The sequence below is a fragment of the Octodon degus genome, unplaced genomic scaffold, assembly GCF_000260255.1.
Source record: "Octodon degus isolate 3935 unplaced genomic scaffold, OctDeg1.0 scaffold00015, whole genome shotgun sequence".
Lineage (NCBI taxonomy): Eukaryota > Metazoa > Chordata > Mammalia > Rodentia > Octodontidae > Octodon > Octodon degus.
The window spans coordinates 22,030,760-22,055,598 of NW_004524591.1; the positions used below are offsets into that span (position 1 = coordinate 22,030,760).

At 40.2% G+C, this 24,839-nt stretch overlaps 1 protein-coding gene across 1 annotated transcript in view; it reads right to left on the minus strand.

Moving 5' to 3' along the window:
* The window catches only part of Pde1c (phosphodiesterase 1C), a 360,829-nt gene that overhangs the window by 328,244 nt on the left and 7,746 nt on the right, over positions 1 to 24,839 (minus strand). The window contains exon 3 of the mRNA XM_004626577.2: positions 11,191 to 11,217. Within this exon, the coding sequence (XP_004626634.1) occupies positions 11,191 to 11,217 (27 nt within the window). The remainder of the gene's footprint in view (positions 1 to 11,190; positions 11,218 to 24,839) is intronic.

Consider the following 24,839-nt stretch of genomic DNA (forward strand, 5'->3'; position numbering starts at 1 on the left):
GAAAAAAAAATAGAGGAGTTCCAAAGCTGTAAGAAGTTATGAAGCCCCCATGACAGCAAGAACTCAAGAAACCTGGGACGTCTTTAACCTATGACTGAAGCACTTATATGTGCTGAATATAAATCGGCTTCCTTCTTGCTGTGAGTCCCTCACCTGCAAAACAGGGTCCCTGCGAAGACAAAGTGAGATACTTCTTGTGACTTAGCTGGGCACAATAAATTAAATCAATACAATATATTTTGGCAAAGTGTGTACTTTAGCAAATATCCTTTTAATGTTCTTCCCATGACTCATTCACCTGAATTGGTGCAATTAGAAATATTCTAAGCCAAGAATATGCTGGTTCCATGCCAAAGGACCATCCCTATGGGCTAGTAACATTACCTGCCCAGTGGCCTCTGTCTTAGGTGCCAATTATGGGAAAACTGCCAATAAGCACAGTCACAGAATACTGTTTTTGAACCAGAAGGAATTAGGTTGATCCAAAGGTTCAACCTCTTTACAGATAAGGCAGTGAGCCAAACCCATGGCCTACCCTGTTCTAGGTAAGCTCTCTCCCACTACGCTGCCCCTCCACCCCCCAGACCTAATTCTTAATCTTTCAGCTACACTAATGGTTCTAAACCGGAACCGTTACCTCCAGGGGACGTTTTTGGTTGCCACAAGAAGGCATGTGAGGGTAACAACTGGCATAGAGTGAGGAGGGACCAGAGGCACTGCCTAACATCTTCTGCTCACAGGCCAACCCCACAGTGAAAAGGAGTATCAGTGTCTCCAGGGACACAAAAGTTTACTTCTCAAACTCCTGCTATTGGGAGTAGCAGTTGGGCCCAGTGTGGAGGCCCTCAACAATTGTTAAATTAACTTAGTAACATCTGTTTCTAGTATTGAGGGCCACTGAGATACTCAGAGATCTAGAGTCTTGCCTCTGAGCAGAGCATAAAGGTCTGGTCATAACTTTGGAAGCACAGTGGGTTCTCCTGTGTAAGTACCATTAACAGTTTTATAGTCATACTTAGGTCCTACTAGGCAGCCTAAAAAATGATTCTCAAAATCACATCAGCAAAACACTACAGAACAGAAAAACAATGCCTAAGCACAGTTATTAAGTGTTGATGATTATGCTCCTCAAACAAATACATTTGATACTGCACCGAAAACCTCCAGGTTTTATGACAGAATGGGGAAAAATAGGCCTGAAGCACTGACAGAGAGCAGAACTCCTCCCAGGAGTTTCTACCCAAAGCTAAAGTTCCCCAGAAGAGCTAAAATAGCAAAGCAGAGTCAATGATCCAAGCAATTACGTACTTTCTGGTTCTTGCCATGCATGCCATTTTCTTGTTGACCTCACAGGCTTCCACACTGGCCAGTGTGAGAGCCAAATGGGAGTCTGCGATGGGATTCAGTGAACTGCAAAACCACTTGAAGCACAAGTCCTTAATCCACCTACTTTATTTATTCACAGTTCCACCTTGTAACTCAGACTTTAGTTTGAAACCATGGTAGAAATAGATGCAGGATCTCAGTCCCACTTATTCATAATCCAACTCACACTGAACAAACACCTGCGATACCTAAAACACCAAGCTTTGTGAAGGGACAGTCCTTGCGCCAAAACCCGACAATGGTTCAAAGAAGAATGACACATGCTATTTCTGATAAATGGAATTAGAACACCAAGAACTGGGAGAGTAATGCTCGCTCTCGCTCTTGCTCTCTCTCTCTCCTCTCTTCTCCTCTCCTCTCTCCTTTTCTCCCCCTCTCTTCCTCTGTCCTTATTCTCCCTTTCTTGTTCTCTTTTTCCTCTCTTCCTCTCCATCTCCCTTCCCCCCCAATCTTACATCCCAATGGTATGCACAAACACTGATACATGAACAGGATCTAATTAAAGTGCAAAGGACCAAAGACAAACCATAACATGACTTTAAAAATCAGAAACTCCTTACAAAACTGTAAGTGATGACGATTTAGTTTAAAATAGTTTGTTTACATCTAATCTTCCATGATATATACTAAAATATGTGGTCATTGTTATCATTATTATTAGCACTGGTAAAGTGAAGTATCAGCAATTTATAATATCCAAACTAAGTAAATAAAATCTACTATCTATTTAGTAAATGCTAATTCAAGGTGATAATCTTCATGAATAATGTGAAGAGTATGGCTAATGCTACAGAGCATGAAGTTTAAAAATGGCCAATTCTTGAGTGTCTTTTACCACGGACCTGGCCACTTATCAACAGCTTACTTACACTGAGAAACCTTAAAATATTAGAAATCATCCCCATTTAATAAGTGGGGAAATAAAGATATCTGTCTAGAGTAGAAGAGCTAGGAATTAGGGAACTGGAATTTGACACAAAACACAATGATCTCTTTAGTATCCCCCACATGTTCATCCATTGCCTGGTACCTGTGCAGACTGTATGTGATGATGAAGAAAGTGATGATGCTGAGGATGAAGGAAAAATAGTGGAAGGCAAAAAGTTCTGAGAGCTTTATGATGAGTCACATATTTAATATAAGGATATATGCTGAAACTAAAACCTGGGAGAGTGAGATCTCTCTAAGGTGGAAAGATCTAAGAAGACTCCACTGAAGGAAGTGGCATTTGAAACACTCTACAAGAAAAGATATGATTTCAACTAAAAAAAAATAAGAAGATTTAAAATACTAAAAAGAGTGTAAATTTTAAAAGGACAGTTGAAGACATGGGGCAAATTTAATAATGTAGTGTTCAGCTTAACTGGAATTCACAGTGAACATCAGGAAGTAAGAGTCACTATGAAGGTAAGTTGTGGAGGCAGATACACAGCCTTAAACATGAGAATGGACCTAAAATATCGAGCAGAAAGCCAGTGGGGATTTGCTGTTGATGATCTTAAACACAACACCCATACTCAGCGGAGCCATGGAGAAAGTCTTTAGACAAGGGCATACAGAAATGAAATGCTGTTCTACTACTGTAAGAGAGTCTAGATACACCACCCAGACTCAGAGTTGACCTACTTACTGCAGCCCAGCCCTGTCTACCCATCTCCTGCTACGTAGTCTCTCTGGACCCAGATCCCTCCCCAAACCTGTACTCCCCTGCTCCTGCAGACATCTTCAGAGTGAAGTGAGAAGCAGGTAAGTGAGTGGCACTTGTCTGACCCTCTAAGCTCTGGCCAAAACTATCTGTAAAATGTTCTCTCACCTCCCTTTCTCCTCTGGCTATGTTATTCTGAAATTATAGTACTGCTACACTCTTTCCCATATTAGCAGTTTTTGTGCATTATCTTTCAAGAGCTAAGTTTGGGGGTCTAACCAGACCACTACTGGTGCTCTGTGGGGTCTACCCTGACCTAGCACAACTCACTATGAAGTCATCCTGATGATCTCGGAATGCAAACCGGAAAACACTCATGGCAGATCTACTTGTTCTTACTACTTTGAGTATTTATTTATTCTCATAAATATAAGAATACAATTTTAAAGGACTGTCACCCTTAGAATATCTTCTTCCTTTTTGGCAAACACAGGGACCAGGGTTCAACCTGCGGTCCCGCATGCCACCGCGGCCCTGCCCCCAAGGCAAGCTAAGCCAGCGACCGAGTTCAGGTGTGGTGTTGCACACCTGTAATCTCATCACTGGGGAGGCTGAAAACAGAAGGATCACTGTGAGTCTAAGCTGCACAGTGAGACCCTGTACCAAACACATAAATGAAAGAAGAAGAAAAAAAAGAATATCTTCTTCCTGATGTCACCACTAATTCTGAAGCTACAAATACCAATACTACTAAAGTAATAGAATGGAAGATTGGTTATAAATGTGAGCAAAAATATGTGCCTTAATTGGTCCCATGTCCCCTCCTGTTAACTTTCCCAAGTTATTTAGTTGTCACCTTTAAGTGTAAAGATAAGGGATGGTAACCCACTAATTCTATTTCAAAGATGCTGCAATAGCTTCAGAAGTTACCAGCGGACCTTAAACTAAGTATGTCCAGAGAAGGGTGGGGATAGAGTAGGTCAGTGGTAAGAGAGTAAAAGCACCTGCTAATACAACAGCTTAGAAGGTAGCCATTCCGAAGGGTGATACACATCTACCTTCCTGTCTCTCATACACAACAACAGCAAATGTGGCAGTTCTGTTGATGGCTCATTAAGTAAGCTAATTCACGGGGGCTGAACATGGGCAGACCTGACTGACTAGGGGAATCATTTGCTGAATTTAATCAATTACTGGGCTCATCAAATGGGATTACTGAGCCACATCAAAATTCAAATGAAAGAAGACACTAGACACCTGCTGGTGGTGGTACTGGGGTAACACATTGTTTTGCCTTACAACAGATGAATACCACTCTACAAACTAAATGTGCAACATTGACTTTGTCAGTGTTTATACATATTGGATCTTTAACTGTCTTCCTTACATCCAGAAAATGTTAACCCTTTGCCTATCTGAGAAAAGGCCTAAAAAGCCAGAAAAATCACACATTTAAGAGATAAGTGAAAACATGGGAAAAAACCAAAGAGAAAATATCCTCAAACACCTTAATAGACTTCAACGTGCCCATACTTTCAAGCCCAACATACAATGAACAATATTCTAGGCTTGAACTTGGGGTCCCTCTTCCTCAGTCTCCCAGACTGCTGAGATTATAGGCATGTACTACCCTGTCTTGTCACACTTACTCATTTCATAAGTCTAGATACTGCTATGAGCATTTGACTTTCGCAAAAGGCATCTAGGCTGCGTTTATGATCTAGTCAGAGAAGAGTATGACAATGCCAGTATCTCCCAAGAGACCTAGTTGTTCCTAATGACCTTGGATACTTAAATCTATGAGAACACTACCATCACATTCTATGATAATCATTTTGTTCAACTATGTCCACCTAAAAGTCTGTGCACTTATTCACAGAGGCATTTTTACTTATTTTTTTATTTCAGAATTTACTTAAGTACATGGTAATATCAATTATTAAATAAACTCTTGGTCAGTTGTATGACATCTACAAAGTACTAGGCATATGACCATCAATGTAATGCAATTATACAAAGATGAAAGATGACTTTTGCGAAAGTCAAATGCTCATAGTAATATCTAGACATAAAATAAGTGTGACAAGACAGGGCAGCACATGCCTATAATCTCAGCAATCTGTGAGACTGAGGAAGAAAGACCCCATGTTCCATCCCAGCTTTTACAACTTAGCAAGATTTAGATAGTAGATAGATAGATAGATAGATAGATAGATAGATAGATACATACATACATACATGCATCCATCCATCCATCCATCCATACATACATACATACATACATACGTATGTCCTGGGTTCAACTGTCAGCACCACCAAAAAGTAAATCAGATAGTCAGAACCAAAACTTTTACTTGAATCATCTAAACAGGGACAGTCAAAAACAAATTTTGAAAGCCTTACACTTCTATTATCAGATATGGTTCCATCTGTAGTTTACTGATTATGATTCCAACTCTTTGTCTTACTCAAATTACTGAAATGCTACAGTCCAGACATATGAAGGTGGACAACTGCTTACAGTAGTCCTTCAAGTTTACACATATGTTTTGTTCATGCCTGTGCTTCTCGATTATGCTGTCTACTCCCAGGCCTCCCCAGGAGACTGAAATAGGTGTGTGTGTGTGTGTGTGTGTGTGTGCACGCGCATGCACACGTGCATGCTACATGTGTAATGTAAGTTCATCTACCATACAATCAGCTTGTTATATCCTGTCTAATAATAAATTTTTTCAAGGGCATCCCTGAAATGCTCAATTATTTCATTTTGCATATAGTCTGACATGCTTTCTCAAAGACAAAAAATTTTCTTGGCCTGACTTGATAACTTGAGGCTGAAAATGTATTAAAAGCAACCAAATGAGAACTTTATAGCAAAGATTTTTACTGTGCAATCCTCTCTAGCTGACAAGTTACAATTTCACAATTTAAATAAATGTCTTAGAATGACTGACCTTCATTGACAGGACTCATTCACAAGACAAAAGGAGGGTACTCCTTGATTATATCGATTTAATGCCAAAATTAATAAAGCTCTCTGTAAAAAGAAGTTTAATTCCTAGCTACTGGACCCTTTTCTATCAGAAAGAGCACTTCTAATATCACTCCTCCTACTGAAATTAAAGCGTTGCATACATTTCCATGGATCCTTAACATGAGACGCAGATATATCAAAAAAATAAAAATATTCTTTTGGGCTAAGGTCTTTCTCGCACTTTATGAATTATTCTTAAAACTTCCATGTCATTCACCTTGGCCTTATCATTTCTGATTCTCAGTGTAGGTCTAAATGAAGACATGAGTAGCCATGCTTCAGCATGAACAATTGGTATTCCTAAAATTTCCTCCACCAAATCACTTAACCCACCACCTTTAAATTCAGGCTCACACAAACTCTTAGGAAATTGGCAAAATATAGACAAGATTTTTGCCAGAATATAACAAGCATGGTCTCTAGTCTACTGTTCAAAACCTTAAAAGCCTGACCTTTGCTGCCTGCATGCTTATCAGCACTCTGTTCTTTTGAGCTCTGTCCAGAAAAATTCATCAAGTTCTGCTCACGGAATCCTGGGTATTCTCTATCCCAAATCTCCAAACTTTCCCAAACACCTCCCATGAACCCACCCCCAAAGTTTCTGAATTGTGGGCTCCAATTTGAGGTGCATAGTCCTCAAGCTATTTTACAGTAAAAGAGTCTGGGCTCACAGATATAGTTGGGCATGACCATTATACCTCGAGGAGTTCTGAGAAGTTCAGACAAAAAGCCCCAATCATAAGGTATTCTAAATTGATATCCCACACTGATGATCCACTGTCAATAGAGAAAGCCCAAAGGGGAAGTAATCACCCATAAAAGCAAGCCATCTCCCTGGGTTTGGGGCAAAGATTCTTTTGTCATCTTGCCTGCTGCTATACAGTGTACCTTTTCTTCTTTAACCTTGCCTTGGTAAATTATCTCCAGAGCTGCCAGTCTACCGTGCTGTATTCCATAACATGAACTATGTGGTCCAATATAGACACAGAAATAGCCTCCCTTCTCCAGCACCGATTTTCTGAATTGGCCACTTTCCCATCACCAGGACAAAATACTCAATTTCCATAACTTAAAGGAAGAGAAGTTGATTTCACTCATGGTTTCAGGCTAAGTCCACAGATGCCTGATTCCATGAAAGAAATATGGCAGAAGGGCCTAGTGGAAGAAAGCTTGTCAACTCACCAAGCAGTCAGGAGCAAAAAGAGAGAGGAGCCTGGGGAAGGATACCGACTTCCAAGTCACGCCCTCAGTGATCCACGCCTTAACAGCACATTCACTACAGATGGATGAACTATAAATTTATCCACTGATAAGCATAGCACCCCTAAGGCCCAGTTTCCAAGTGCCCCACCTCTTAACACGTGAGACCTTGAGGGAATATTTTAGATCTAAACCAGAACATCTCTTAACATGTAAATGAAGACAGTATCTTGAAAGCAACTCCTCCATCCCCCAGCTCCAGCTGACACTGGCTGGATCACTTTCAAACCACACAGCCAAGTTCTTCCTGCACCCCAGACCCATTAAACTACAAGCAAAATAAAACAGCTGCTTTAACTACTAAGTCAGAAATGGATCGTTGTTCAAGGACATATTAGTAGAACATGGATCTATCTCATAGGAAAGATAAAAATAGAAAAGCTAAAGCCAATCCTCTATTAATTTTCACTTCAATCTCTTCAGTGAAGCAGGTTCAAGGTGGTTCCATTTTTTAAATCACAGTGACATAAAAAATGCAGCCAAAAAAAAAAAAAAAAATGCAGCCACACTCACATCAGATATGCAAAAATATGCTCTCAAAAAATCAGCATAATAATGTGAACCTTGCCAGGTTTGAACGGCTCTTTTGTTAAACTCCTACCACATCTATCTCTCTTTAAAATGAAATTGAGGAAACTGAAATCTCTAATACCCAGGTTAACTACATGTGAAAATGACAAATCACTTTTTAATGCTGAAGTCAATCATGCCCTTTAAACTGAGTGATTAATTCTCATCCTGCTCCATGGCTCACGTGCAGTCACTACCACGCATCCAACAAACCTGAATGAGACAGAATCATTCAGTCATCTGTGTAAGTTAACTATATTTAGCAAAGTGTAGAGACATCCGAGAAGCCTTGAAGTCTTGGCAAATCTTTCTCTCAATGACTTGTGTACTGCTTACTGCATATCTAATTTTAATACCACTCACTCCATTAAGCTATTATTTTATTTGGAAATCAAAAGACTTAGGAATCTCCACCAGGAAATAGTGCTCACTAGAAAAAGAGGAGATTAAAATGGTCATCAAACATGCCATTGTTGATACCCGCTGACAGATTTTAATTGCATTAGAATGTATTATTTGGATGTAATTTGTTTAAATCTGTGATGTTGAAGTCAAACACACACACAAACACACACACACACACACACCAAAAAAACTGACCTTTTAAACTGAATTACTGGCATTAAATGATCAGCGAACAAAATGCCTAAACAATAATATTTCTTCAGAATGTGCTTTAGAACTATTCTCAAGGAGCCGGCGAGATAGCTCAGCAGTCTAAAGCAGCTGCGAAGACAAGTTTAGGCAAAGCACAGGGACCGTGATTCATTCCCAGGCACCATATGTCATGCCAGCCCAACCCCCAGGGCAGGCTGAGCTGGCCACAAAGAAAAAACAAAAAACAAAACAAAAAAAAACACAACTTCTCAATAACTCAAAATAAAGATTTTGGTGCTTGCATTAATTATATTACCTAAGTGTCTTCTTAATAAGAGGGCACCAATACTAGAGTGGTTGACACCTGAAGATTACTTTTTTAAGTATATTAGGCACACCGGCACATAAGAAATAGCACTCACTTGTGTGTAGATTTTATTGAATCATGCCATCCCAATCCTGCCCCATCCAGAATTAATTCTGGAAAAATTCTGGAGAAAATTTACTCTGTTTGTAAAATAAGAATCCTATAGATTATGAAGAAATATCTTAAGTTTACACTTTAATCAACTCAACACTAAAAACTGGGTTTGATATAGTTATGGCACTTCTCCCTGTTGTTATCATCCATAGTCAGAAAAAATCAATTTAAGAGTGCAGTTCCTAAGAACAGTAATCATGCACTTAACAATATTTACTAAGGGCCTAGCATGTTCCTGGCACCGTGGCAGATGAATAACAAGACAATAGAAAATATAGTACAGAAATCCTTATCATTAGGCAGCTGTAGAACAGAAAATCCAGAAATCTCAGAGTATTAACTACAGGATGGACCAGGGTTTAGTTGGGAAAAGGAGAACAGCATATGCAAAGACACAGAGGAAAGATTCAACACAGTGTGTTGAGAAGACAGAATGAACCATCACGGCAGGCCCTGTCCACCACTCCCTGGCCCATCCTGATTTGTTTCTTGGATAACTCTGGAGTGAACACACCTTTTCCCATCTGACTCAGGAGAACCACCCTAACACACAAGTATATACCCTTAGATAAGCATCTGATGAATATGTCCACCATAAGTTTCCAAAGCTCTTACTAAGAAAGCATCCCAGATCATCTGGACAACTAGAGTCATAACTTTGTTGAGAAATCATAGTTCAAGTTTAGAGAAAAAAGAGCAAGGTTAGAAGTGGCCAGAGATGACACTAACAAAATAAAAGAGGTCATGGAAGGCCTCATGTACCATTACAATCCAAATGATTTATGAAAGTCACAATAGGGGCCGGGGAGATGGCTCAGTAGAATAAGTGCTTCCCTGGCAAGCTCTAGGGCCTGAGTTCAATCCCCAGTTCAGCCAAATAAAAAAGAAAGTCACAATAAAACTAATATAAAAGTGTATTCAAGATGAACCAATAAGGCCAGCCTGATATCTCAGCAGACTAACATGCCTACTTAGGCAGACCATATGGCCAGGGTTCAATCTCAGGTGTGCCGTGCCAGCCCCGCCCCCAGGGCACACTGAGATAGCAACTGAGACTAGGCATGGTGGTGCACAAATATAATCCCAGCACTTGGGAGGCTGAAAACAGAAGAATCATTACAAGTTGGATCTATGTAGTGAGACCCTGTAGACCCTATAGACCCTGTCCTAAACACAGAAAAAAAAATAAATAAATAAATAAATTAAATAGGCAAGGTGATGGACATGTAAATTTGTTTGACACTAGTAATTAATTTCCTATATATATGCATAGTATAAATCATGTTATACACATTAAATATGTATATATATAAAGATGAACCAATGAGTAAATTCCTCTAGAGCACACATGACATTTCCTAAGCTCACCTCATTCTCATATTATTTAGAGACATCATTCACCCTCCCATGACCAGGCTCAAATAAACATGTTGCTTCTTTAGACCAGCATCTGTCAAAGGGCACTCTGACGGAGAGTTCACATTATATACACACAGCAAAGGGCTTCCCTCAGACACAGGCCTCCATGCACTCAAACACCAATTAGGCTGTTCTAGAATTATAAATATAATTGATGCAAGTCTGAAGTTTAATGACCACACATATCAGTACTACCATTCACCTGATCCTTTTAAGGACTCTTAGATCAACAAGGCTGGAAAACACAGCCCACAGCCAGGCCAGAGCCTCATCTTTCCATGCAATGGGCACACAGATTTTACTTCAAATCACTCAACAGATTCAGAAAAAAAGGCTATTTTTGCCTTTGAAGGAATTAGAACTTATGCTCTAAGCTCAAATGCATTCTGTCAGTGAATCAAAGGAGAACTTGAAGCAAAGGAGAATTCAAGCATTACAAATGTAGTTAAAGACTATGTTGTGCTCCCTGCCCATAAATGTTCGGCTTCTGCCAGTTCAATCCCTCTTTGGTCCAGATTTTAGTTAAATCACCAGACAGCACAGCAGAAATTAGCCTGTGAAGCCACAGGATCCACTCTCCTGTGAAGCCATCTATCCCACTGTGACACACTAGATGCCAGCAATCAATTTTTAATTACAGCAGCAGTAACGATCAAGAGATAAAGAAGGCAACTCACTGAGAAGGAACCAAGAGACTGTTTATTACAGTTCCAGTCAACCAGGAGCCGGATGTGGGCCACCCATGACTCAGGCAATCCTGGTCTGGAAAGTTCCCCTTTTCCAGACAGACTTTCTTACCTTTGGGATGTTTTCTTGTATTTCCTCCTGTAGGAAAAGAAGCATAAACACATATCAGAAAAGGGCTTGTGGCAAGAATTCAAAACAAGGGATTATTTTAGTGGGAATGGCTAGGGAATATTGGGGTTCTCGTCATGAAGCTTATGGACTGCAAAGTCCAGACAGAAGTTGGGATTATTGTGTTACACCAGAGGCAGATGCATACAACTTTCTCCTCACAAGGAAAACTGGCATTCCAAGAGCTCCGCGGCTCTGCGCACATTCTTCCCTTCAAGAGCTCTGTGGAACTCTGGTTGAGGTCCGGTGTTTAAACATTTTAAAATCTAAATTCCAGTTACAGCCCTTGAATCAGCAAGCTTCACAGGGTGGTAGCAGTATAAAGAGACAGACTTATAAAGCATTTGTTTGGTTTGGTATATTGAAATGCTCAGGAATCATTCATTCTTTGTGTTTGTATTATTTTTCGTGTATTCCCATTGTCTAACAGGGGTTCCTTTAAGGATGTGCTTTACAGGGGTGGGAGATGCTGGACACAGGACCGTGGTCTCATGCATGCTAAGCAAGTGTCCTACTACTGAGCTATCCCTAACTCCAGGGTGTGTTTCGTTAATTGTAAATGTATAAGCACGCAGATACACCATGAGGTCAGATGCAAGGCTTTCAAAACAGGGAGAACTTGAGAAGGGGACAATGAGAAGGGTCAGAGGCAAAGATGGGAGCAGCTTTAGGAACGCAGGCTCAGCTGAGTGTTTTTCGAGGAAGAAGAAACCCAGGTCTTGCTAACCTCTGTTATCTAGTCATCAGTTACTCGAGAAGATCTTGTGTGCATTAGGCTTTTTGATTCATCAAAAGGAGAAAGTTAACACCTGCCCTGACTATCACACTTGGTCTTAATGCCTTTGAGGGGAAAATGGGCATGAACGTCTGTCAACCCAACATTTACCACATTCGTGCAGGGTTTTGTTCACTCTGAAGCCCCTAAAACTCTTTCTTTAAATGGGATCTTCAGTGGAGAGGATAAGAGGGAAGGAAAAGCTGGGAGGAAAGATACAGCTCACAGCATCACTGGGAAGCACAATGCTTCCACGTTGGGCTTAGCTCCACCCTGCTTCCCTGTCACTGTCACTGTCACAATGTGCTCATCAGGAGCTGCGGGCCATGTGTTTACAACAGAGAGGCAGAGGGAGCACAGGAAGGCCAGATCTTTGTTCAATGAAAATGTGTCAGTGTGAAGTACCAGGTGAAGAAAACAGCGTGAAACTCACACCTACTGTGTGGCCCTCGACAGATACATCAAGCTACCTATTTACCTGAAGGAAAACAGGTTGGAACAACTGCGATTCCATTACGCTTAATGGCTCACTTCTTCTATTTTAACTTTTATGAATTTCCAAAGTTTTCTTTAATGAATGAGTATTATGATATAATTAGAAATTATCTCTAAGAATACCCACATATTTAGTCATTTAAATGAATATACATATACAGAAATAACCTTGCATATTTACATATTTGAATTATATCACCTATATTGGTAGAAGTTTCCACTAAGGCAGGGGTTATGGCTTCGGCTGTGAGCACAAACTACCTGTGTTCTCAACATGGCTCCAGCACTTAAATCTATAATGTTGGGCCAGTTATTCCACACCTCAGTTTCTTCATCTGTAAAGTGAGTAAAATCAGACACCTCTCTTCAGATCTTGTTATAAGAAAGAAATGAGATGATTCACCTGAACCTCAAGCTCCGCAAAGCCAAGTTCTTTGTGTGGCTCCCTAGTACATTCAGTGCCCAATGCTGTGTTTTATCCTCCCCTCAAGAGCTGAGGTAGGTGAACACTGATTATTCACTCTCTCTCCCCTGGGCCCTGGTATGGGATATCTCACACTTCCAGGCACTAGCCAACAGCAGAGATTTTACCTGCAGACACAGAGCTCAGTAAGCTACCCTGTGACCCCTCAGCCCGCTCAGCACTTCACTGTGACAAAATGGTCTAAGGAACCTCTGGTAAGACTACAAAGTAACCCACTGAGAGTGTCAAGGACCAAAGGCAAGAGGGCAGTCAGGCTCAATGAATGCCCTGGCTTCTACTTAGCATGTCAGTTAAGACTATCAGCATAGGGTGTCTTCAGAGCTCAGAAGGAACCCTTGGCTACTGGCTTACAGAGTTTCTCCAGCATTTTCCAAGAAGCATATAAAGACACTGCTGAGAGTGCTGAACAAATCGAACAGGAACAAAAAGTAAGAATAGCTCCATTTACAGGCATTTAATGGTAATAAGAATTAATACAGTTTAATTCTCATAACTGTAAGGTCTACTCTTTAAAGGATTCAAATTCTACAAAGACAGTTAAAACATGGACCTAAGTACTCGTTTCCTGATAACAAGTACAAAGGAAGGACAGCTTGAAGAAGCTTTGTAAGAAAGGTAGACTTTGATCGTTGGCAGAGGAGTGGTCAACAAAGAACCCACGAGACAAGCAGGGGATATGGAATGAGAAAAGAAATAGGTCTTAAAACTCTGAAAATACTGCTAATTGTGAAGTGATACAATTTACACTTTTAAATAAAGGTGACATGGAAAGGAAGTCAGCTCTTGCGGAAAGCACCTCCACATTCCGTCTTCTACTCTCCAACAGCAGAGACCTGAGACCAACCACATCCCACGTGCCACTGCACTGCAGTCTCGTGGCTGTGGCAATGTGGGAGACAGCAGGGCTTGGCAGCATGACAGGTCAGGCTCATAAGCCAGCCTCACCTCCTCCAAGAGACCACAAGCAAGCTCTGGGCTACAAATCAAGCTCTAGTTTCCACATCCATAAAAGACATAGAATAACCTAGGATTGAGATAATGTATTAAATTCACTGAGTATCAGGCCTCCCACATAAGGAGCATTCTGAAAACCCATCTTTGGATCTTGTTTTGAGCTTTCGAGGTTAGGGATTCTGTCATATGGTTGTCTGTCTTACACATCAACTGGCCCAGAGGGTTATACATCAACTGGCCAGCAAACAAGTATTTGTTGACCAAATAAATACCTAATTTGCAGCTGTCACCCACACATGTCAAGATCTGGGTCATGCATTTGGAAGACCCAGAGAAAGGGAGATTCGGTGCAGTTCACTCTCCTGACGCTCAGCCCCCCTCTCCCCAAAACAAATGTGTTGTAGGCTGCACATGATATAATGTTGGTCCTTCTCATCTTATCCCAGCTAGACACAGCACTCAAATCAAGGCAATCCCAATCCAAATAGTATTGTCCTACAATGTAGTTTGATTGCATTTAAAGCACAACATAAGGGGCCAGGGAGATGGCTCAGTAGAATAAGTGCTTGCCTGGCAAGCGCAAGGGCCTGAGTTCAACCCCCGGTTCTGCCAAAAATAAATAAATAAATAAAGCACATGATAAAAATGTAGGTCCATGGAAATGACTTAACAATCAACTCTGGGATCATCTTTACTGGACAAAATCAGTTAGAACTTCATGGAGCCTTCAGCTCTTGGGAGAGACCTCATAACAAAAACCTTCTCAGGCTTGTGAAACTGGGCCATGCTCCTGCATATCTCATGCTGGGCAGTGCTTGTGCTTACAGACGCTTAGTGGCCACAGTGCATTATAATGATGGAAGCATGGTGGTCTACCAGCTGTCTGCTCTTGCTTCTCCCTTGCCTTAGCACAGTGCTCAGCAAATGCTCAATATACTGTTGCTAAATGAATGAATCAGTTTACCAGGAAACCGATCAATAACCACTTTCTTTTTAGCTAGTTTCCTTCTGTCTAGAGCAGGCTTACAACGGGCAGTAAGGACCTCTACATTAGCCGTAATTTCCTACAACAGGGGCAAAGCAATGAGAGGATTCTGGGACGCTCACATGGCTGAGGCTGCCTGCCTTCATTTCTGATTCAGAAATTAATTCAGATAGATCTACAGGCATTATACATGGTACAAGTGAGGCTCTGAGAAGCTAAGAAACTTGCCTAAGAATACAGAAACTCAAAGTGGCTGAGAGTAAATTTCTAAAGCTTTTAAAGACAGTTGAGAAAACTGTTCAAAGAAATCAAATGACTACAAGAGAAAGCAAAGACACTCTATAGACAAAAACAAACAAAGCCACCACAACAAAAATACACTAGGTCCTTTCCTTCTAAACACAGGAAATGAGCTGGAAAAGAAACCCGGGTTTATTTTTGGCCTTTTGTTTTTTAAGAACTTCAACCGAATTTATCCCTGACTCATGACCTGAAAGGTACAGGGAATGTTTTTGTTTTGTTTCTCAAGCTTACCTTACAATTCACAATTTTTTGAAATTTGAACAGTATGAGGCAAATCTCAAGATTGGTGTAGCTAGACAGAGCTAATACAGCTAGCAGAGAAGGAGCAGGAGCTGCTGTGATTTTAGACCTGGCTACAGCAGAAGCAGCTAGGAGGTCAAGAGGGGCCGGTGCTATGATGGACGGGCTGAGCCCATCTCCCTGGAGCCACCAGCCATGCTGCACAGAGCACTGCAAAGACAGCCTGGAACAGCACTTTACAAATTATTAATCAAATGGACTGTGTGTGTGTGGGTGTGTGTAGGTGTGGGTGTGTGTCTATCTGTCTCTCACACACACACACAAACACATATGTACAAGTGGGCCTTTGTTTGCTTCCTTTTTTTTTTTTTTTTTTTTTAAGATGCATGAGGACACCAGGCTTAAGATCAATCGCTTGGGCTCAAATCCTTTCTTCAGCTTCATGTGTCTGAACATTGATTCCCCCTTTGTAAAATTTGTGTAATAATGCCAGCTTCAGGTTCATTATAATGATGACCATAAAGCATTTAGCACAGAGCTGGGTATACAGCAAGTGTTCAAGGATCTTGAGCACTTATAGGAATATTATAAAAAACAATAATATTACAATCCAATAGGTTTCCAAATTTTGGGGGTAGGAGAGGCTCTCAGTGTATTTTCAGGGTTAAGACAAAAGATGAATGGTGTTTTTTCTAGAATGGAAAAACTGAATACTCCCGATTCTCATCTCAGCCTACTTGAACCACAAAGAGATGCTAATATCAGTTCCACTAAGAGGAAGGTCATATGAAACTCTGGCCTGCATCCCCCCTGCCCAATGGACCCTGCAGCCTGTACACCTTGCCCCCTACTTTAGCAATGGCCCCAGCTAGCAAAGGAAAGCCTATACTTCCCTTAATCTCTAAGGTGGGCATTACTTAGAAGATAAGGAAAAAGATAGGCTGGGTCAATAAGTAATTGTAGTTACATTGCCCGATGTCTGTGCATTGAGTTATAACATTCTGAGACTGCTTAGAGGTGCTCAGTAAGCGAAATGCTAACCTCAGAGTTAGGGAGTTACTGTGTTAAGTTCAGAGCTTAACACAATTGATAAACTGGGCATTCTACTAACACTTAGAAATACCTAAGATACTTTTCAACAAAACTCCACTTTTTCCCCTAAGTTGACAAAATATTTATTTCATTGGAAAAAAAAAAAAGTAATCAAACACTTTAGGTCTATCTAGCCTCTGTGGGTCTTGTCTAGCCGAAGAAACTCAAGAGCAGTGACTCCCTCTCCAAAGTCATCCTCAAATCCAACACCCACTGCAAACAGGAGAAAGGGAGGAAGACCCACAGCCCCCACCACAATTTCAGCACACAGTGAGGTGGGCTGGAAGAACAGATCATGAACTAAAAGCTATAGAGGTATAGAAGAACTGGAAAACTGGCAGAAGAGATGAAAGGAAAGGAGAAGGTCTGAACTTAACTCCCTAACACTGAGGTTAGCATTTTGCTTATTGAGCACCTCGAAGCACACTCCGAGAGCTATAACTCAATACACAGACATTGGGCAACATAACTACAATTATTGATTGACCCACACTTCTTTTCCTCTTAATTAAAAGACAGCTGGTCTTCACTAAAAATCAATGTCTGCTGAAGGCAGAATGTGTCAATGGAACTGCGGCTTGAGTAAGAAACATCCAATGTGAGCATATGCACATGGACACATGTGAACTCAACGGCCTCCCCTTGAAGTCTTCAGTCCATTTACCACCAGTTCATCACATTCTGACATGTAGATCCTGAGGCAGGATCACTGACCTCCACTATTTAAAACTCTTGCTCACCATGTTATTGAGCAGGGGCGTCTAGACCCTGAACTTCATTTTACCTCTCCTGACATTAATTAGGGAAAGAACGAAGCCATGCAAGTATAAGGGTAATTCTGTCCACTGTAAGGATGCACTCAACTGAAGCACAGTATGGACAAGAAGAAAAATAGAAACAAGGGAGGTGGAAACAAGGATGTTTTGAAGGGCTTCTTCTGCTTTGATGGCTAGAGGTTCCCAAAGCACTGGTCACACTTGCAATCAGACCAAAGTGTCAAGCACTTCAAAGCCAAAGCGATAATTGTGGAATTGTTTCTAACAGTATGGATAAGTGAGAGCCAATTAAATATGGATGCTAAATTATGAAGTGCCTGGAAGTCTCTCGCTTTTTAACAATGAGTATCTCTGAGCAAGGGCTATAGTGGGTGCTACAATAATGAAATTTATAAATAGACTAAATATTCAGACAACCTGGCTTTGAAAAACCAAATCTTGTGCTCTGGCTCAAGCCAGTTGGGCACATAAAGACTGTCAGGTCCAGGAAGCTGAATATGGAGCTGCATGCACACAATGAGAAGTCTAACTCTGCCTTCGGTGTACCCAGAGATCTCTGGTAACAGCAACTCACGGTGCAGACCGGTGACCTTGTCTGCTCCCTCACCTGCGGAGACCACTGCCGCTGCAGATACATAGTCAGATGGCTCTGGAGACCACAATCCCTAGCCCTCTGCTCCCTCTAGAGAGAAACAGCTGAAGAATAAACTTGGGGAGGGGGAACCATGGCTTTAACTACATGTTCTCACTAGGCTAGATCCCATGCACCTCACTTGTGGGAACGTGGACTGAGATAACAATGTCATAAATAACCATAGAATGAGCCAGAATCAAATAATCATATGATATTCTGCTTTTGCTTTTTATGGCATGCATCAGACAAACCCAAAAGAAACGAATGTCTAGAAACTTCTGAAGCCATATTACATCATTTGTAAGAACTAATCTCCATTTCTTGAGAATGGAGACCTTTGGACATTTCTTGTCTTTCAGGGATTTCATTCCTATGATGCATATGTTGAAACCTAGATTTGCACATATGTAGATAGATAAATGGATAGAGATATAAATATAAGCATAGATGTAAACAGACATAGAAATAAACAGTCACGGATCTTTATTGTTTGTTGACCTTCCCCACATTTTGCCAAGGTAAAAGTCAAGGAGCAAGTAAGTACCAACTTGTGATTTCCTGGCACCTTCTATCATTTAAGGGCAAAAAAGAAGATAACAGAGAAAGAAAATCCCTTCTCTCAGTAGCTCAAATATTTCTTAGCTACAAAATGAGATTTCAACAGTGATTCTATTTTCCTGCTTGGCTAAAGATGCAAGGTAAGATAAAATAAAAATATAAACAATAAAATGACAGAAAGTCACTTTCACCCTGAAAAGCCCAGTCATCAGGAAAGAGTTGTTGTTTTCTAAGGTTTTCATTCTGCCATGTCTTGTATTGGAGTAAGCTGTGTGGTCTACTGCCTCATGTTTTCTCAGCCTTCTTAGAAAAGGATGTTCGTATTCAGGACATAAAACTCAAACAGGCTTAGTCAGAAGGGATGAGCTCAAATCTAAAGGAAGAAACCTTTGCCAGTGTAGTCTGGGGCAGGTGATGGTAAACGGGGAGAATGCAAATGCTAATCTGAAGCAGATTTCTGCTTTAGGCAATCAATTTTCTACTCATTCCTGGGAGCAGGTGTCTCTCTATCTAGTTCTGAGCAGTGGCTAGTGGAAACCTCTGAGGATAAAGTAACCTAATCCAAAGTCAACAGACCCCCAGGAAGCCTCACCTGGAAGCAGGCCAGCTCACACAGGCAAATAGGCCTTGCGGGGCTCCAGTCCCCTCTTTCTTGTTTACTCTCCCCACCCCCTCAGTCTGCAGACAGCTGGCCAGACACAGAAATTCAAGCCTATTTCTCTCCAGAGCTGGGTTTAAAATTCCAGCATTTGGATTAGTGTCTTAGAGGCCTGAAACGGGATCCCTCTCCATAGAACACTGAGATTTTCATTTGGAAAGCAAGACTTCTTCAGCAGATCACACCCTGTTTTCTTTCCCTCAAACTAAAAGGCCATTGGTAAAGGCTGGGCAATGAGCTAACTGGTGGCACTAAAGAGAAAATATGGAAAGGTTTTTAGAGACAGGAAATAGAAAGTAAACGTCACACTTGTAGAAATTCAAGTGGTATGTGTTTTGCATAAATGATTTATTCATCTATTCATGTATTTACAACCACCTGCTGTGTAGTAAGTGAAGCAGAGCTGTGTGGGCTGGAATAAAAGAAAATTCTTTGACCTCCTTCCAGGGAGTCTGCTTGTATTTAAATAAACATCAATGAGAAAGGCTGGAAACAAAAGTCTCTCTTAATATCTGTGACGCTGCTGCCTAAATGGGGATTAAATCCAAAGGATTAAGACAAAAATTTCACTCCTCACTGACACAATCCTGTAATTAGGGGAGGAGAGGTTTTTCATTGTTTTAATTAAATGATCCAGTTAGTGATGTCAATACTCTATGTTATTTTTCCCTGCATGGATTTACCCAGAGCAAAGACTGTATGATCTGCCAAGTTTAACTCCAATTATGATCTAATTTTTTCTAAGTCCTTTCTACCCAGTCTACTTAGTTCACCTGTACTTTCTCCACTCTCCACCTTCCCTTCTCTTATCAAAACCTGTTCCTGGCCAAAAGTAGTTGTTGGTCATTTGCACTTGAGTTAATGTCACAGTTCTCTGGCAGCAGAGAGCCTTCCTATGTTCTCTACATCCCTAGTGATGTGTGAATGGTAGCATCATCCACACAAGCCTTTCTGGACACAGACTCTGTGAATCTTGACAAGTTAAATGTGGAGAAATGAAGTCACTGTCCAGAATACAGAGGGAAAAAATACTAGCTGGTACATTCCTGGAGCCAATTTTGAACTCTTCTGCCAAAGAAAATCAGTTGAGCTTTGGAATCAAATTTCTGCTGACTATAGTAATTATGTTCACTGAAACTATGCCAAAGCTCCCACTAACGGGCTCTTAGAACACTTCCGCCATTTTTCTTTAACAATGAGTGATTTCAGCCAGTGGCTTTAGACGTAGTTCTAAACTACGTATATGGTACTCAAGTTATGATCATTAACCCTAGAATTTCAAAAACAAGCTACACAGGACCCATTTGTGGCAGTGTTATACCAACTCACACTTAGCAGACAGAGTTTCCAGTAATGATTATCTAGAAAACCATACAATACTAGTACAATGAATTGTATGGGCCTCAATTTAAAGGTATTGTAGAACTCCTCAGAATAATCCCTAGACAAGAGTCAGAGAGGTAGAGAAAATAGGTGATGGGATATTAGTCTTTTATAAATTTGAGCCACTCCTAAAACATACTTGGAATAGCTTTCTAAGATTCATCTTTCACTGCCATATGTAGTAAGTATGTCTCCAGAGTATAGAAAATACTCTAGTTATTTAAGGATTTTGGTTATTTGGAACCCAGACTATCCATGGTTCAGAAGGCTTCCAACCAATTACACTTCACAAGGACCCTCTGCAGTGCTCTGCGCTCTAGCCTTTGGGCCTCAGCTACCTACCTGGCTACTATCCTGTACTTTCCAGAATATCCATGATAAAAGGCTCATTCCAGTCTCTAGGAGGTGGTGAGCACCACAAATATGTCCAAGGGTTTTAAGCAAAGCTATGTATACTCCTTAGATGGGCTTTCTTATTAACTTGAACATCTAAGTGTTGATGAGGAAAAAAACAAACAAAAAAAAATATATATATATATATAACATATGCTTTTGGTCTCCTTGCACCTTCTGTCTCACTATTCAGTCTGTCCCTGTATTCTCTCTACTTGTGAAATATATAAGAATATTAATTCAGCATCATGCACACACTCAAAGCTTTTCTTACTATAACTAGATCCACACTTTCCCTTTAATCTGTGAGTGCAATTATCCATTGTATTCTCCCAGTGATGTCCTATAGTTCTCTTCAATTTGAATATTCAAAAAATGAGCTCAGCATCTCTTCTCCACTAGGTCTGCTCTACCCACAGTCAAATCTGCATGCTTGTTCCCCCACTCAGTGAGCCTGAGCTAAGTTAACAGCACTGGGGATTGCAGAGTAAAACCTAGGCATCAGCCTCGATTCTACTTTCTTCCTTATCCCCTCCCACCCATATCCAGTTTGGTCTAGCTCCTCAAAAGTTCCCAAAGCTCTCTACCAGTAATGGCTTCCCCATAAGAAGGCCTCCGCTGGATGAGATGGGATTTGACCCTGTCCTACAGTGTCCCATCTAGGCCCCAGCCATATGGCCTGGGTTCTTTTTCTAAGACACCATTTTCCTTCCTGTTTCCTGTTTTCAGATCTTTACACATGCAAAGATCCCAGGCCCTGAATACTCTAGAACATTCTTCCCCAACTCTTTATGTAACGCATATCATCTTATTCTTCATATCTCAGTTTAAATCTTACTCTTTCAAAGACATCTCAGAGTGGTTTGGACCCAGTCTTAAGAGTTTCCTCAGCATTCCATAGTCCTCTACGCACTCATTACAGTACACACTTACTTGTGGAAATTTTAATTAATCTTTGCATCTATGTATACTAAATATTTCCTCAAAGACGGAGACTTTGTCTCATTTACCAACATACCTCTGGTGTTAATTAGCACAGTGTCACCCACATGGTAAGTGCCTGATAAATGTTTGCTAAGTGAATGAGAGGTGACTGAGTTTTCTACATATTTGTGTGCATATTTGTTAAAATATATAAATAACTCATCTGTAGTTACTAATTTTAATGTCTTCTTGATTAAATTACCCTCTTAAGCTCTTTCATTATTTCACAGTGTAGTGACACTCCACATTGCACTCATTAAAATTTACTGATTTTATTTAATAACAACTCTCAGTAGAGCTTGATATAAAGAATACAGTCCAGTAGCAGTCCAAATGATGTCAGTGGATCCAGTGTTCTTTCTCCAAAAAATATAGCATTCTCTTTTTGTAGAATGCACTTTTCATTACTAATGGGAAATTGGAATTAGTAGGCTCAAATCTATCACAGACTATGTTGTTGATATTCAACAATCATTTTTTTTCAGGTGTTTCTCAAAAAAGTCATGAAGTAGTTCATTGAAACAACTTCTCTCCATATAGAAAAATGAGAAATGAAGGAAGTAGAGGCTCTATGGACCCCCAAAAATTCTAAGTCAGAAAACTAGAACAAGAAATGGAGAAAGCTCTTGGCTTAGGGCTGCTTTCTAACCAACAGAGTTCTGTATAAAGTTTGGCCAAGATAATAAGCTCCTAGGTGCCAAATATTGAGTTATAATTAGCTAAAAGTTATCATACTGAATTATAAGAAGTGATACTGTACAATTAAAGTATTTTATTACCCCAGAAAAGAAAATTGCACCAAAATGTGAGGATATATTTACCCATTTTGATATACACCACTTACTGTACTGTAATATTCATTAAGAATGCATTTGGACAGACTTGGCTTGATTTTATTATGAAGAGAGAGACTTAAAATCAATTCTTTATCAGTTTTGAAACTGTCTCATTGCTATTTGTTTCTCAATAAAATTAATAAAAATAAAAATGAAAAATTCAATCCCTCAACATACATGTGCCTCCTGTTGACCCTAACATGTGCTGCCAGTAACACTCATTTAGCAAATAGCTATTATCCTCTCTTTTTCTTAAACTTTTTATGTGTATATTAACTATCTCCCTAATCAGGACTAACTTCCTAAGTACAAGATTTTTCTCCTGACATTCTAAAATCCCTTCTAAGGCTTCCAATAAATAACACACTATATACCTAGGAGTAACCCAATTTTAAAAAATGTGCTGAACAATCTAAACACATCATCTGAGGAAATAAACAATTATTAAAATTAGCTTTCAGAAACAGCTTTCTGAGTGAGATTCAGATAAGTGGCCCCTTCCCTTGGCCATCTTCTTGAAAGTCTTTAATTCAGAAACCACATTCTCAGGCACACTGCTCCAAGCTAAAAGTTTTCTCCAGAGTTCCAGACCATGTCACTAAGCTGCTCCTGGGACATTCTAGACACTAGCAGGTCAATATATCTATAGTCAGGTTTATCATCCTGCACTATCCAAGCCTGCATATCTAAGCCTAACATGTCTAAGCCAAAATAAATTTGGAAGACCACTTCTCCTTCAAGTCTTTCCCTGTTCCAAATCTGAGTTCTGAGAATTCTCCTTTCCAATGTGTACCCCAAGTCTTGTCTCTTCTCCGACTGTTCTCCAGGCCTCAATCTCTATCTATAATCTGTCTTTTGCATTTCACCCAGAATTATCATCTTACGATGCAAATCTCATTTTGTCATTTTCCATCCCAACATCTTTCAAAGCTTTTTTAATAAGTGAAAGGATAAAAGGCAAAATTGTTTTTTTTTTAAAAAAAGAGATTTCTCCTGAACACATGATAAATTCCTAGAATATAAAATTTTTGGTTATGCAGTAAAACACATTTTAAATACAGATTCCTGAAATTATGAGAATGTTTAATGTTAAGTAAGACAAAATATAAACTTTAAAATTTCCATGTGTGACCCCCTCACTCATCCTTCCTTTCTAGTCATCTCTCTTCAATGTACCACAGTCTCTCAGACCACTATCTGCCCCTCATTTCTGCATGAGCTATAAGAGGATACCACATAACAGCCTTACTAGTAAGGGAAAGAACAAGGTTTTTGAGGGTTGATTTGTACAGGCAAGTAACTTACTACATCGACCAGTTTGGGATCAACAACTTCTAAGGTGACCTGGAAGGTTTCTCTTCAACAGCTCCATGAACTCCATGTTGAATGACAGCAAAAAAGACCCAACTAGGCCTTGTCTCTTGGGAATTACCAATGAGACAGGAGCAGACAAGCTTACTACGATTCAAGCTATAACTCCAGTGAATACAAGCAGCTATTCTAGTAGTCTGAAAATAGCTCAGAACTTTTAGCTCATGTAATTGGGAATGATATGGCAGTTCCTTGTTCTATTCACTTTTTTTTTTTTTTTTTTTTTTTGTGGCCAGCTCAACCCACCCTGGGGGTGGGGCTACTGTAGCATGTGGTGCCGGGGATCAAAACATGGTCCCTGCACTTTTGCCTAAGCTTGCCTAAGCAGGCGCTTTAGACCACTGAGCTATCTCACCAGCCCTCTATTCACATTTTTTCACATAATTTTATTGAGAAACAAACAGCAATAAGACAGCTTCAAATCAAATTAGTAGGACAGTTTCAATAATTAACACATGGCATACTCTCTCCCTAGTGGTTATTTGATGTACAAGATGCGGACATGATATCCTATTTACAAACACTATTAGAACAAATCCCTCTATTCATTAAGAGAATGTAACTATATATCCTAACCATTTTGAATACACTGATACAAAATGGACATTCATCTGTATACCCTTTTTTGTTTAGTTCCGTTATTTGAATATTATAGGTGTGTAAACTCAACA